General features: G+C 46.9%; 1 protein-coding gene across 8 annotated transcripts in view; it reads right to left on the bottom strand.

Annotated features, from left to right (window-relative positions):
* The window catches only part of FYCO1 (FYVE and coiled-coil domain autophagy adaptor 1), a 79,238-nt gene that overhangs the window by 48,139 nt on the left and 16,188 nt on the right, over window positions 1–14,911 (bottom strand). For all 8 annotated transcript variants that reach the window (XR_001849880.3, XM_017640620.3, XM_017640618.3 and 5 more), the window contains exons 5-10: window positions 12,070–12,176; window positions 10,500–10,643; window positions 7,351–7,441; window positions 3,966–6,389; window positions 2,777–2,869; window positions 1,931–2,049 (exon numbers count right to left, since the gene is read on the bottom strand). Coding sequence is in view for 7 of the 8 variants with exons in the window: in XM_017640620.3 (XP_017496109.1) it covers window positions 1,931–2,049; window positions 2,777–2,869; window positions 3,966–6,389; window positions 7,351–7,441; window positions 10,500–10,643; window positions 12,070–12,176 (2,978 nt within the window). In the remaining variant the exon portion in view is untranslated. The remainder of the gene's footprint in view (window positions 1–1,930; window positions 2,050–2,776; window positions 2,870–3,965; window positions 6,390–7,350; window positions 7,442–10,499; window positions 10,644–12,069; window positions 12,177–14,911) is intronic.

The raw sequence follows: 14,911 nt of genomic DNA on the forward strand, positions 1-14,911 counted from the left end.
GCACCCCAGGTGAGTGGAACTCTGCATCACTTGGTTCTTGAGCAGAGACCAAGGCTGTGAGAGGAGCCCAATGGGGGTGGCTCATGGGTCAGTAATGGGGGGGTTTGCAAGAGGGAAAAGGAGTCAGGACAGAAAGAACCAAGGTGTTGCTACCTGGAGGGGACCGCATGGAGGACCTGCTTTCTGTGAGTCTTTGGGACTCTACACATGGTGCTGAGCAGACAGCAGGCACTGCAATCTGCATGGCAGGTGTTCAATATGATGGTCCCAAGGCCTAAGGAATTCCGTTCTGGGCACTGCAGAGTCTGTCCTATGGCAGGCTGGTGGGACTGCCCATTGCCCCTCCACTTTTAGCTCACCTATCCTCTAAGGCAGTGGTTTCTAAGGATGCTCTGTAAACCCGAATGCTTAGCAAGATGTTCAGAGGGCTTGGCTTAGAACAATTAACTTGTATCTAATCCAGCCTTTCCACATCCACTATAAAGTTGTTAGGGGGTTGTTTTCTAGACACTGTCCACCAAAATGATCTCATGGGTGCTCATGTGCGCACACACACACACACACACATATATAAAATAAAATGCAATATGTAATCCCGGGCAGATGGATATGCAACTTGGAGCCGCTAACACAACTGCTCTGACATCTTACAAATAATCACTGTTACATCATATATAAAAATATATACCACCAACTAGGAGGCTCTCTATTTAAATTGTCACATGAATGCGACCTGGCTAAAGGCAGAGAGCACTATAAGACTGAAACTCTGAAAGAATCAGATGAGAAGAAATGTACATCCAAGTTACTGGACATCCAATATGCTCTGAATTTCCCACTGAGCCTGTGCCCAAGCCCTGGAGGCTAGGTGGTAGGAGGAGATGGGCATGGGTAGAAAAGTTAAAGCCTTAGAACAACTTGATGTGCGTGTCTTTGCAAAAGGCACACATGCAACTGGGACCCAGCATCCCTCGCAGGACTAGCTTGGCCCCATCACAAGATGGCGGGCTCATGCTCACAACTCCAGGTGGTCTTCAAGCCTGAGGATGAGGAGGTTCAGACACTTGGGACTGGTCACAATAAGGCCACACTTTAAGGTAAGAAAAAATCCTGATGTAAGAATGACAGTGTGCTCCAGACACAGCAGCCAAGAGTCTGCAGGAGGACAAGCCATTCCTGGTCCCGGCACACTCACCTGCCCCTGGGATGAGCTTCAGGGAACCCCACCCCTCACCTGCAGCCTCTCATTCCACAGAGGAAGTGAGGAAGAGCTCAAGTCAAGACTCAGAGTGGTGAAAGTGTGCACACACAAACACCAGGACCCATAAACAAAGCAAAACACAGAACTATGTGTTTCTCTAAATGTATTTTTTAGAGTAGTTGTTGAGAAAACAGACTCTGGAGCCAAGTGGTCTGGGTTCCAAACTTACCACTATCACTTATATGCTATCTGACCCTGGGAAAGTGACTCAACTCCCCTCATTTTCCTCATCTGTAAAATGGGATAAATAATACCATTTTCATAGGACTGCTGGGAGGATTAAATGGGTAAACAGATGCACAGTATTTAAAATGGTGCCTACCCCATTGTAGGCATTATTTAAATGTTACTGTTATTATTACCATTATTATATCCCAACTCCTATTTCATGTTAGTTTTTGCAAAGCATGAAGTTACTGAACTGAAATATGTCCTGCCAGAGATAAGAAAATGGAATTAAGGGAGGTTCTATAGCTATATGCTTGTGATCAGCAGTCTGCCAGATGCTCTGTGGGATGCTTCTAGCACAAGCACTTTGAGTCTGTGGCTTTTCTTGCAAAAGGACTTCTTTAATCTGATCTGAGTTGTGGACTTTCTAAATGACTGCACCAAACGCCCTCTTCCCTGAAGACTCTACCACTGGCCGCATGCAAAGACTGTGTAACGAACCTGGCCAAGTTTTCACGCAGGGCAGCTCCTTCCTTGTCCTTCCTCTGCATGGTGGCCTGGCACTCGGAAAGATGGTTTTTGGTGCACCTAAGCTTCTCTTCCATATCTGCCTGAGCAGCCTGGCACCAGATATCAGAGAGAAGACATTCAGCTCACAGAAGCCCATGCAAGACGCCACTAAGTTAAGTAGTGTGCTCTCCACCCCATCTGACTGGGTCCCATCTAACTGGAGAGGCTTCTGTTTGTTTTTAAGTTCAGGAGGCCATGAAACTTTGCTCTATACTTGTGGAGTGCGACACACTCCTATTTGTAATTATGTCCTTCAAGTGTCAATTGCAAGTGGCTGTGGTTGGAGGGGCAGCAGGTGTCAGAATCTCCAGGCTGTGGGTGGAAGTGGGGTGGAAGGGAGCAGAGATCATCTGAACAAGTCACTGCCCTGAGGACTGTGGTTACAGCACACCCCTGCTCCCACTTTGAATCACCAACTTGCAGAACATCTACAGATAGCTAAGAAGGACAACTTATTTCCTTTCCATAAGGCTGGGTGAAAAACACATTTGGCAGCTCCAGCCAGATGTCCAGGGGGTGGAAAGGGCCATGACACAAATACAGAGACAACCTGACAACAGCTTCAGTTTGGGAATTAGAAATCTTGCAGGGACCCCTCTTAAATGGTTCACTGCAACCCAAACCAGAATACCTCTCTCTGTCAGGTCCCACACTGGGAGTGGACATGACCAGGCTGAGGAAAGCATACCAGTCTTCCCCACCCAGTGGCCAGGTGGACCAGCCACTGACAAGCTCTGGATGAAGTGCACCACCCGGGCCACCCAGACTGGGGCCTACCTTCAGCCTCCCCACAGCCTCCTCAGTGGCCTGAAGCTGCCGGCCTCGTTCCTCAAGCTGGCCTTTGAGGTCCCCACACTCTTCATTGGCAGCCTGGAGAGGACAAGAAAGAGATTGTACAAGTGAGCTCCTTATTCTGAGATTCCCTCAGCCCTTTTCCCTTGATGGGTAAAAACAAGCTACCTCTCTCTTTGCCCCACAAACTCAATAAGCTCTGGGCTTCATTGGTAACAAAGTCCTTTTGAACTTTCTAAGAAACTTAGCTTGGTCCCTAGAGTTAGAATTTAATTTATGCAAAGAAAAGGGAGCCTACAGGCCCCATGGAGCTGCACATGGCAGGGTAACACAGTGTGGGAGGCATATCTCTGGAGACACAGCAGGTGCCTAATAGCAGAGGGTCAGGAGGGGACACAGACCTCCATCAAACAGACAAGTGATAAGCACTGGCAACCAAAGCCCATGGCCACCCTGCCTGTGTCCTCAGTCTTAACCTTGCTTTGGGACTATCAAAGGCACATGGCAGTCACTGTTCTCATCAGCTTGCCTATCCCAAGGGCTTTGTGGAAACTAACTGAGCCAGCCCCCTACAACCACACCTGTCAGGATGGCACCTGACAGAGAACTGAGACAGGACTCAGTGTAGTCAGAAACTGCTGGTATTCTGCAGTAGGTTCTAGAGCCTAGGGCAGAGGTCTCCAACTCATGCCCCAAAGGGCTGGGTAAGTACATAAATGAGTGTATGGAAAATTTCAGAGGATATGTGCCTGTTTTCTATTGGGCAGCCACCACCAGCAACTGTTGACACCTGCCATGTGGGAATGAGGGTATAATCTTCAAGACCTTCTGAGATTTCAAAAGCAGCCCCCAAACTGAATTTGTAAATTGCCCTTTAATATTGGCTACCAATTTTAAAAAGGCATTTTGTATAGGCCACACTTGTCTGCAATGCTTTGAGTTTAGACTTGTGGGCTAAGCCATCACTCCCCATGTTATGCCCTAACATGTTCCTGCAGGGAGTAGGATGCTATGAGCTCTGATGGCAGGATGGCACCAGGCCTGCCTGAACTTTCCCAGGACATCCTGGGGCTTTCATGTGACACATGGCTGAAGGTGCATCCTGTCCTCTCATGGGCCCAACTGGACCTGCCACAGGAGACAGGTGCAGCCAGATGGTTAAGGCCAGGATTACCTTGAGTCTGCTCTGGTAGTCCATGATCTCGGTGCTCAGCTGGAACTTGAGGGTGTTGAGCTCCTGGTGTGCAGTCTCCTGGAGGCTCTGGGTGCACTGCTCAGCCTGGGCCAGCTGGGCCTGCAGACGAGGCAGGGAGCTGGCTGACTCTTCAGCCATCTTCAGTTTCTCCTGCAAGTCCTTCTTTTCTTGCTGCAGGCCTGCCACTTTGTGTTCCAGGCCCTCTCTCTCTCTTGAGGCTGCCTCTCTGGCATCATGGAGCTCCTGGATGGTGCAGGCCAGTACCCCCTCCACCCGCTTTTTCTCGGCAGTGAGTGTGCAGACCTGGATGCCAAGCTCGGCTGTGTCCGTATTGGCCCAGTGCAGCTGCTCCTGCAGCTCGGCGTGTTCTAGCTGGGCTTCCTGGGAACTGCATTTTGCCTGGGACAGCTCCTCTCTCAGGGCCTGAAGCTCCTCTTCCCTCTGTTGGGCCTCACTGGCTCTTTCCTCTTGCAGGGCCCCTTCCCGCTCTGAGCACTGCAGCAGCTCCTGGATGTGGGCCCTGTTGAGGGCTTCATTCTGTTCCTTTAGTTGCTGCACAAGGGCTTTGTGCTCCCTCAGAGCTGCTTCTGCCACACTCAGCTGGCTCTGTAACTTGTCCCGGTCACCTAGGGCTGCCTGGAGCTTGGCTTGGAGGTCTGCCACCCCAGCCTGCAGTCGCTGAGCCTCCCCATGATGGACCTCCAGCTGCACCTGAGACAGGGCTAGCTGGGCTGTTAACTGGGCTGTGCTGTCTTGAGGTGGGCTGAGCCCCTGTTGGCCTTTTTCCACTGTGAGGGTCTTAATTAGCTGGGCCTGCTGGTGGCATTGGCTCTCAAGAGACCTGAGCTCCTGCTCCTGAGCCTCTGCTAGCTGCCGGCACTGCTCAACCTCCTCTTGCAGTTTCTGGCACTCGGCTTCCTTGCTCTGCAGGGCAGCCTCCTTCTCTGCCACACGGGCCTTCATGTTCTCCTTGGCCTTCTTCACAGCCAGGAGGCTTGCTTCCATCTGGTCACCTATGTGCCGGATGCTGGCCTGCTCTGACTCTAGGGAGGCTAGGGAGCCCTGGATGGCGGCCTCCCGCTGCTGTAGTGCCTGGTAATCAGCCTGCAGAGCCTGCAGCTTGCCCTCTAGGAGCTGGTTGCGCTCAACCACACTCTGCAGCTCCTTCTCCAGCTCCCTGTTGGCCTGCTGGAGTTTCTCCTCCTGGCTGCTCCCTTGCCTCTTGGTATCGTCCACCTGTGCCTCCTGAACGCTCCTCTGCTCCTCTTCCGGCTTCCCGAAGGCCTGCTGAAGGGTGGAGTCCAGCGGGGCCAAAGCCTCCCCCTTGTCACCTGCCACAGACACCTCTGGGCTGGAGCGCCCAGCATGCTGCTCCAGCATGCCCACCTTCTGGCTGAGGTGGTCTTTGTCCAGGATGAGCTGCTGCTTCTGCTCCTCCAGGTCATGCACATGCTGGTTCACCTGTGCCAGCTGGGTCTCCAGGAGCTGCAGCTGCTGGGTCAGGGATCCGGCCTCCTGCACCAGCAGCTCTTTCTCTCCCCGCTGCTGCTGCTCCTCCCGCCTCACCTCTGCTAGCTCTTCCTGCAGGGAGCTCAAGCGGGCCAGTGACTCCTGCAGCTGTTGCTGGAGCTGGGCTGCCTCCTGCCCCTTCCCGGACAGCTCTTCCCGGAGCGGGGCCATCTCGTCCACCAGGCGCTCCAGGCTGGCCCGTGCCTCCTCCTTCAGCCACAGCTCCTTGGCTAGCTGCTCTAGCTGGGCACTCTGCTGTCTATTGAGCTCCTGGACCTTGGTGCTCTCTCCTTCTAGGGCTCGAAGTTTCTCCCCGAGCTCCAGGACCTCTAGGGCTGGGTCACTGAGAATGAGCTCTTGCTGCCTCTTTGTGTCCAGTGCTACATCTGCCTTCTGCTCAGCCAGGCCCAGCTGGTCTGGGACATTAGGTAAATGCTGATTCTTCCTACCCAGGGAGTCCCGTGTGGCCTCAAGCTCCTGGGCCAGAGACTGTAGCATGGACTCCAGACGCTGCAGGGCTGAGTGGTAATCATCTTCCTTCTCTGCTGCACCCAGCTCCAGGGCCTGCCGGCACTTCTGCAGCTCCTTTACCATGTTCTGTGCAGCCTGGGTGACCTCCCACTGCTTCTGGAGCTCAGCCAGCATGCCAGGGAGATGAACACTGTCCTCAGTGGCAGTGTGGCCCCTCTCCCTCTCCATCTGCAGCTGCTCTCTCTGCAAGGTGACAGCTGCCCTCAGCTCCTCGTTCTCTCTGCCCAGCTGCTGCATTTGCTCCTGCAGCTGCTTCTCCCGTACCTCCAACTGGTCCAGCTCCAGCCGCATCTCATCGAAGCCCTCCAGGGCCTCATTGTTTAAGGGGCTATTCAGGTCAAAGCTGGAGCCTATCTCCTGAGTCTGGGGAGGAAATACAAAAATCAAATGGCTTTGCAATGAAGTCACATGGCTATTTGAAAAGGTTTAGTTTTAATAAGAAGTAAAAATACAGTAATTATACGACCTAAATTTAGTCTATCTAGCTATTCAAAGGACTAGAACTCCTCTGCTCAACGCATCTGCCACAGGAAGTCAGCTGCTCATCTTACAGACACGATGCCACATGCATGAAACCTGACTGAGTCTCAGAACTCAAATTACCCATCCAGCCTCCTACAGCTTTATTAACATAATGGATGTTGCCTCTTAGATAAATTAGGTTATATTTAAACTTCTGTTCACCTATGGCATCACACTCACAACTCCTTACACCACAAAACAGGGTAAAAGTTAGTCTAACCTCTACTCTTAATGCTTCTCAAATTAGTTTTATTTTGTTTTTGCTGACTAATTTCAGTGTTCTTTCCCCTTAAACCATATACAGCTATGATACATTTACATTTCTAACAAAATGAACAAAACTAACCGTACACACTAACATTTACTGAGCACTTACCTGTGTCAAGCCCTTTGGCACTGCACATGTGCCTCCTCTTGCAATGCCCACAAGCACCTTATGAGAGAGAATGATTTTATGATCCCTGTTTTATGGGTGAGAGCTGAAGCTTCGAGAGGGTAAACCATCTTTCCAGGATCACACAGTTGACGGGTGGCAATCAGGAGTTGACTCTCCTTTTAACCACAGTGCTAAACAGCTTCTTTTAAGACACTTTAAAAGCTTTTAAAAGAATTTAATTTTTTAAAAGGCCAATTCGATTTGGTTATAAAAACCTGACCTCCAAGAAATAGTGGGTATAACTGAGTGTTTGTATTGCTGTGGTGGGAACAACAGGTGTTTGTGAATATCACTCTGAGCTGTGAAGGGCAGGACATACCCTAGTTGACACTACAGAGAGGAAACTTTCTGCCTTTCTGGCATTACCTGCAGATAGCTGCTCACTAAACTGCTCATGCTGGAGCTTCGGCTCGGGGGTCTCCACATGTAAGCAGAAGAGCCAGCGGCCAGTGTCCTCCTGTGGGGCCACACAACAGATACAACTGTATCAGAGCAGGAACACACACACGGAGGCCTTGGTTGTTACTAGGCAACCAGGTGGTAGTAGGGGGCAATGCCCTTCCAGAAAGACTGTAAGAAGGCAAAACCCAATAGTTTCCACCAAAGAGCACATTTATGTTAGTCTGTAGCAGGTGGACTCCACTGCTAAAGTTTAAATATGATGGTTTTTCCCCCACTGCCAAAAAAGAACTAAGAACACAGTATTTTCCCATTTTTGGTTTAAATTTTCCTTGAACCTTTGGTGCCTGCCATTGTTTGTAGGAAAAAGCAGCAATCTGTTAAATAAAGGTCTCACTGTACTTAAAGCTCATGGTCATCATGTAACTGCATTGGACAGTGTAGATAGAGAACTTTTTCTTCATTGCAGAAAGTTCTACTTGACTGCATTAGCCTAGAAACACAAAGACTTACATGATAATTCTCATTTGGTGGGAACATAGCAAATTAAACACATTTTTGCCTAACCAGAATCTTCTTCATAATCTAATTATTATATTTTAAAACTTGTTAGTTTCCACAACCCAACAATTCCATTTCTCAGTATCTACCCTGAGGACACAACAGGTATACACAAGGAGATGCAAAGGAATGCTCTGGGCAGTGCTATAATGGTGGAAAAGTAGAACCAGACTGGCTTTATATTGCTAGAGAAACAGATAAACTGATTTACTGGCACAAACAGAATACTCTATACCATGGTTTTTCAATCCGTTTTTTGTAACAGGCCAGACAGTAAATATGTTGGGTTTGGAAGCATTATTGTCTCTGTCACAACAACTCAACTCTGCTTCTGTAGTATGAAAGCAGCCATAGACAATATGTAAATGAATGTGGGACTGTGGGACTGTGGGATACACTGCCCTGTGGACAGAAGTTTGATGACCCTTACTCTTCATCTACAGAACTTGATGTGTAAAGACACATAAAAATTCTTAAACAATGTAGAATGAAAAAGGAAGTTGCAAATGGTTGTTTATCTCATGATTCAATGTATGCGAAATTTAAAAAATATATACAAAATAAAAGTATATATAAATTTATCGATACATGTAGTAAAACCTGAAAATACTTGGGAATGACATTTATCAGCTAGAAGGTTGTATTACTTCTAGAAAGAGAGAAAGGGGAAAAGGATGGTAGTCGGGTGGGGCTTTTTTTGGACTTATAGTATCTTATTTCTTAAAAAAAAAAGTATTAGATATAACATCAACAAAAAACCCCACAAGAACTAGCTTGAAGGGGCTCCCACTGGCCAAATATGGAACAATTTATGCTTCAAAATAAGTGACTACAGTGACAGAATATAACCCATTGAATAAAACAAAGACTCCATGAGTCATACTGATATAAGGAATAAATAAGTGAATAAATAAATGGGGAAGAAAGAAAAAATCTTGTCAGAAAAATCTGGTACCCATGACAATAATTGATTCAGGAAAGAAGTATTAATGGATGCTAAAACTAACAGGTGAGAGATTTAAAAGAAACAGGATAATAATCTAATCTTCAAATATCTTCCCACAAGTTACATATTACTTACAAAAGGACACTAACTTTAGGAACAACCTGGCAAACACCACCTTAACCAAATGATTATGGTTAAGCTTAACCTTACTCATAATTAAACAGATCAACATCCTGTGTCTGTGGCCATAGGGTGTTGCAGACACATCTGTGGTGTTCCTGCCAAAAATGCTTCACCTGAACCTGATAATAAAGCAAACTAGACAAACTCAAATTACAGTACATTTTACAAAATAACTGGTCTGTACTTTTCAGAAATGTCTATACTATGAAAGACAAAGACTTCTTGAGAAATTGTTCCAAATTGAAGAGAACGGGAGACATGACAATTAACCATGCATGATCCTGGACTGGATCTTGGATTATAAAAGATACAATTGAGATAATTCTTCAAATTTGAATAAGGTCTGTAAATTAGATAGCAGGATTGTATCAATGTTATTTCCTGATTTTAATAACTGTACTGAGGTTATATAAGAAGATATCCTTGATTTTAGAGAAATCACAGTGACGTACTTAGGAGTAAAGGGGAAGCAAGTCTGTAACATATTCGAACAGCTTAGAAAATAAACCTATATATATATATAGGCCATATATATATAAAGAGAAAGAAGGTTAAAACATTTGTAGCAAAATATTGATAACTGGGGAACCAAAGTGAAGGATAAATGAGTACTCTTACTATTTTTGTGACATTCCTATAATTCTGAAATGATATCAAAATTTTAAAGTTTTAAAAAGTACATGTGAAGTAAATATGGCAAAATGATAGCTACTAAATCCTGGCGTTTGGCACATGGTATCATTACATTCAGTACTTTACATAGGAAGCATTTCCTAATAAAAATATGAAAACTCGAATTCAGAAAACCTTATTAACAGAAAGCAAAACAAAGAATGCTGGACTTAGTTTCTCCAAGTCTGGTGCCCTGGCCCTGCTGCCTGCCAGCTGTGCGACTTTCAGCAAGTCCCTCCGCTCTCTGTGCCCGCCCCTTCAGCATCTCCCTCCTGGTGTGACTGTGAGGATTCAGCTGGATGTGAGTGCCATACTGCAATAAGAAAGGAGAGTGCGGCAACGTTCCCAGCAGTCCCTCCGTGGAGAAGCTTCAGCTTTCACTTCCTTGCTATTGCCTGGAAGGCCTCCATGGTGACCCTGTAAGAACACAAATGGGGGAAAAGCCCACCTGTTCTCCCCACCCCTCACTCCCCCTGACTCCCATGCCAAAGAATCCCTTAACACATTTAAACCCCTTGGTTTCTGCATATGCATCTCCACTGACTCCTACCATCTGGCCCATTAGATTAGTCTAAGGTTGGAGCCTTCAGGTATTATCGCAAGTCATGATTCAACAAAGTCTGTAAAATTAGCAGGCATGAGTCGCAAAGCTTTATGTAATTTACTGAGCAAACAAAATTAGACTGGTGGCAATCTTCAAGGCTTCAAACAACTCTTCTCCCTGCCTTTTAAACCAAGCAGTTTTCCAAAATACCTGGCAAATGCTGGCCACGCAGCATCCAAGTCATAGCCTCTTGATGCCAGGTCAAACTGAACGTCCGTCAGTTCATAGAGTTGGCCCACAATGTCATAGCTCAGCTTTGGCTTCAGAAAGGGGCTTCTTGCATAGTACCAGTCACTGCAGCGAAACATGACAAGGTATCAGTTACAGAAGTAATATAGTCAAGGAAAGAATGAGGTTAGTCAGTCCTCCCAGTATGGTTTTGCCTTGTCAAATTTTAAAACCAGGTTACAAAATTAATTAAATTCAGACAGACAAACACACCAATTTGATTTTCACTGTAGCAGCACATAACTCAAATAAGCTTCAAGGGAATTACTGAAATAAACTAGGTACTTATTCATTATTATTTATATCATATCTATTTCCCAGAAAGGATAGGAGAAACCTTAAATCCCAATTACTGCCAAGAACGGGCAGTTGCAGGGAAAGAATACTTTCTTTTTGTAAGATAACCTCATCTTCTATTTCTTCTGGAGTACTCAATACAGGACACTGAACTTACTGTTAATCTTTGTTCAAACAATCATTTAAAAGCCAAAAACAACTCTGCACTTTGAGGTGCTGGATGTCTCACTTCATACTAAATATTGAACAATACAACACTGATGAGTTTAAAGAGCTCCTTGGCCAACGCCTGTGACTGAGATACTCTGGAAGTCAAGCTGTTGGGACGGGTCTCACCCAACATCTAGAAAACAATAACCTTCAAATTAAATGTGTTAAGGTTATCAACTCACCTGAATTCACAAAGTTAGCACACTTGAGAGAGATACATCTTTATGAAAATCAATCTTAAAGGTGACAAAATGAAACAAAATATTTTTAGCCCAACAGTTAGATTTGGAAGTGATTTCTTTGATTAACTGGAAGAACACTTGCTAGGGAGAGGCGTGACAGAGCTGGAAAGTGGGTGCTGGGCAACCCAAAGAGATCCAGCTGGGAGGCAGCAGATCTGCAGCTCCTAATCTGACACCCTCACTCCATTTACATGTTCAGTCCTGTCTCTCTCCCTCCTCCTCCCATCTCAGCCTGGCAGCACAAAGGCTGACCCCACAGATAACACTGGCCCATGGCAGCTCCCCACCTGGTCACCTTCACAGTGTCTAGAGAGCCCAGACACACCCAGCAGGTGCTGACCCAGTCTCAGGGGAGGCTTCAGGTGCAGTGGTGTTCAAAACCCCACAGGTGATTCTGTGAGAGGCCAAGGTTCCAGGGTGGCCAGTGGGGTCCGTCCACCAGCACCGAGGACATGCCATCCACTAGGGAAAAGAGTTAAGAGAGCTGGATCCCAGCTCCAGCTCTATGGCTTGGCATTGGTGGGGCCTAGAGAAGGACCTCAGCTCTTGGGGCCTCAATTTCCTCACCTGTAAACATCCCCCCGCGCATCCGGGGCTGCTGTGGGAGGGCAGAGGATGACAGATGGTGAAGGGCTTTGCGTGTGATGCAACGGGCACTGCTGCTGCAGCCAGCACTGTTACCAACGAGCGCCCATCAGTCTGTTCTGAGCACAAGTGCACACCCAGTACTGCCATGTAGTTACCTGGTCACTCTGGCGTTCAGGAAGCACTGCTGTAAGGTGTCTGCCAAGCGCTGGTGCACCAGGGAGTAGCGGATAAATGCTCGCCCTTTTCCCAGGGATGTCCGGAGCTGGAAAGAGTACATTATGTAGCAACAATAGACCTGGCTTCATGGGTGGCTTGTGAAAAACAGAAACTGGATGAAAATGTTACTCAGTTCTACCCTGCGCATTGGCCTCACTCACGTCCCTCAAAGGTCACAAAACATTCAATAACGTCACCTCGGGAGAGTGAGGCCTGAAGTGGGTGGATGCCTGCCGGCCTGCATCTGTGGATAATCTGCAGACCCCAGCAAACATGTGTGGAAGATATACTTAGGAGAGGCTCTCAAACATCAGTGCATGCTACAAAAATGTCATCCGCCCTTGTCTGCTCCATCAGGATCTCTAGGTTTGGAGTCAGATATGAAACTGTTTGATTTAACTTGGAATATTTAGACTACACCGTGGATGCAAATGAAGGGCTTCTCACACCAGAAATAAACTGAAGTGAGAGTGATCTTGGTTTGGCTAATGTTTTGGTTTAGAGGTGCAGGGAAAGAGGCCTACAGGCCTCAGCTGGAGCCCTTCAGGAAGGGGACTGCGAAGGAGGTTTGGTGCGTGGGTAGTTGCCTTCTCTGTGTCCTCATGAAACCACCAGTAAGATCCACGTATCTGTCAATGCTTTCCTGGTTGGATGTGTTTAAGACATGCCAACGCACTGCACTTAGACAGAAGGTGCCCGGCGGGGGGAGCACGGATGTCTCTAAGTGGCCCAGTCACATTGAAGAAGCAAAAAACTGGGCCTGGCTCTGTTACAGGAAGTCTGAGGTGGACAACACAGAAGGATCTAGGTACAGGCCTGTGTTCAAAACCTTTCCCCACAGAGCAAAACATGGCTTCTAAAGAGTTTCTGAAAGCTTGTTGTGAGGGAGGTGGGGTATGCTGATCAGAGATTCTGCCGAGGCTGCCACAGAAGAGCTCTGCCAGCTGTGAGCACACAGCCGCCAAGATGGATGGAATAAAGGGGACAGCCACAGAAGACACTTGGGACCAGGCTGCAAATTAGGATTCATTCCTGATGTTTCAGTCCCAAAAGCTCAGTATAAGTAGGCTGGGATTCCAAACCTCTCAACCTACCCCATGCACCCAATTCTGTGAGGCTCTGGCTTGAGTCATACCTTCCCTATCCCTTCAAAGGTCAGAAATGTTAAAGTTGGTGATGGAGGGCAGGGTGAGCAGTGGTTTGACCAAAAGATGGTCCTAACACCTATACTACTAAGAAACCAATCCTGGCACTGGACTGAGACAGTAAGTATGTGGTACAACATATTAATGCTGGTGTAAACATCCCGGTATGTAACAACTTTTAGCTCACAGCTACATGTTCTCTTATTGCTGACTCAAGGAAATGATACCACAGTATGTAGTTTTAAAAAATAAAAGGGTGTGAAACCTCATGAACTACAGAGGATGTAAGACATTTCTGTATGTGTGTTTCATGGGTCTGCGGCATAGTCCGGATGCCTGGAAATGAAGATAGGTGGCAGCTTGACTCACTGGCTTTATAGAAACCACCATGGCATGTCTGTAGATAGTTAGTCATGAGAGATGCCCAGGGAGAATCTTGATGACATCCTTGTGTCCAAATGCTTTTTCTATTGATAGGTTCGGTGAGAACAGTGTTTAGCAGTGATAACCAGGAGATTCGGGCAGCCCAGAACAGCTGAGCAAGGCATTGTGAAGTGTGTCAGTCATACAAACACATGCCCACACACAGGCCCCACAGAATCAAGTAACAGCCCGTGTCTGTAAGCTCCCAAGGGAGGGGCTTGTCTTAGTAGCAAAATGGTCATTGTAACAGTATTTAGAACATTAAAACTTTTTAATAGCAAAGATTTGAGGCTGTGTTTTTAATCAGGCCTAGTAACTGAATTGATTATATATATGTAAAGGGAGCTGTTTATTTTAAAGGTATTTTTAAATATCCTTTGAGTAAGAGAACAATAGTTTCTTTGTAGTGCAAATGAAAATACTGCCCAGCTTTATTAGTTTTTGAGATCATGGCTCTGCTTTCATTACCTAATTTCTTAATTTTTTAGCATCTTCTCAAAACTCATGCACTACACTGAGAAGCTGCACCAGCAGCAAGGACAGCAAGTCTGCTCGAAAACAGGACACTGTGCCAGCAGCCTGAAGTCCAGCTGAACCCTGGTTCTGACCCTGTTCATCATGGTGAAACACACACAGTCATGGCTGAGTCCATGACTGAACCTCTGGAGGTGGCTGATTAGAGACTCGGACTATCTCAGCCTACATGGCTGCCTCCGACCCCAAAGGGGCCTGAGGGGCCCAACTGTGCTTCTTGTCCATTAACTTTTGCCCTTTGGTTTACTGGCCTGGACAGCACTTGATTATTAAAGTTAATCCGAGTATCCAGCAGCCTACTGGCCTAGTGACATTCTAAGCCATTCCACCCAATGATGCCCCAGAGAGCAGAGTCTTCAACAGAGATGACACAACTGGACCCCTTGGGAATCAGAGCCCATGCCACAACTGGACCCGTTGGGAATCAGAGCCCATGCAGCCACTGAGAAACCAGTAACGTCTGTACAACAAGGGAATGCTTTTGCTTCTAGAAGTCAATTTCTTTGGCCTTGGATTGTCTAAAGGTTTGTGCATTATGACAAAAGAAGACACTAGCCAAAAAGGAGAGTTAAGTGTTTTGCAACCCTGGGGAATGAGTATTAAACTAAATTTGTCTCAAGACTTCAGCTGTCCAAAGTCATAGAGTCAATGGCTTTAGTTGCTCTGCAATGTAGAAGAT

Source organism: Manis javanica, chromosome 3 (genome assembly GCF_040802235.1).
Source record: "Manis javanica isolate MJ-LG chromosome 3, MJ_LKY, whole genome shotgun sequence".
NCBI lineage: Eukaryota > Metazoa > Chordata > Mammalia > Pholidota > Manidae > Manis > Manis javanica.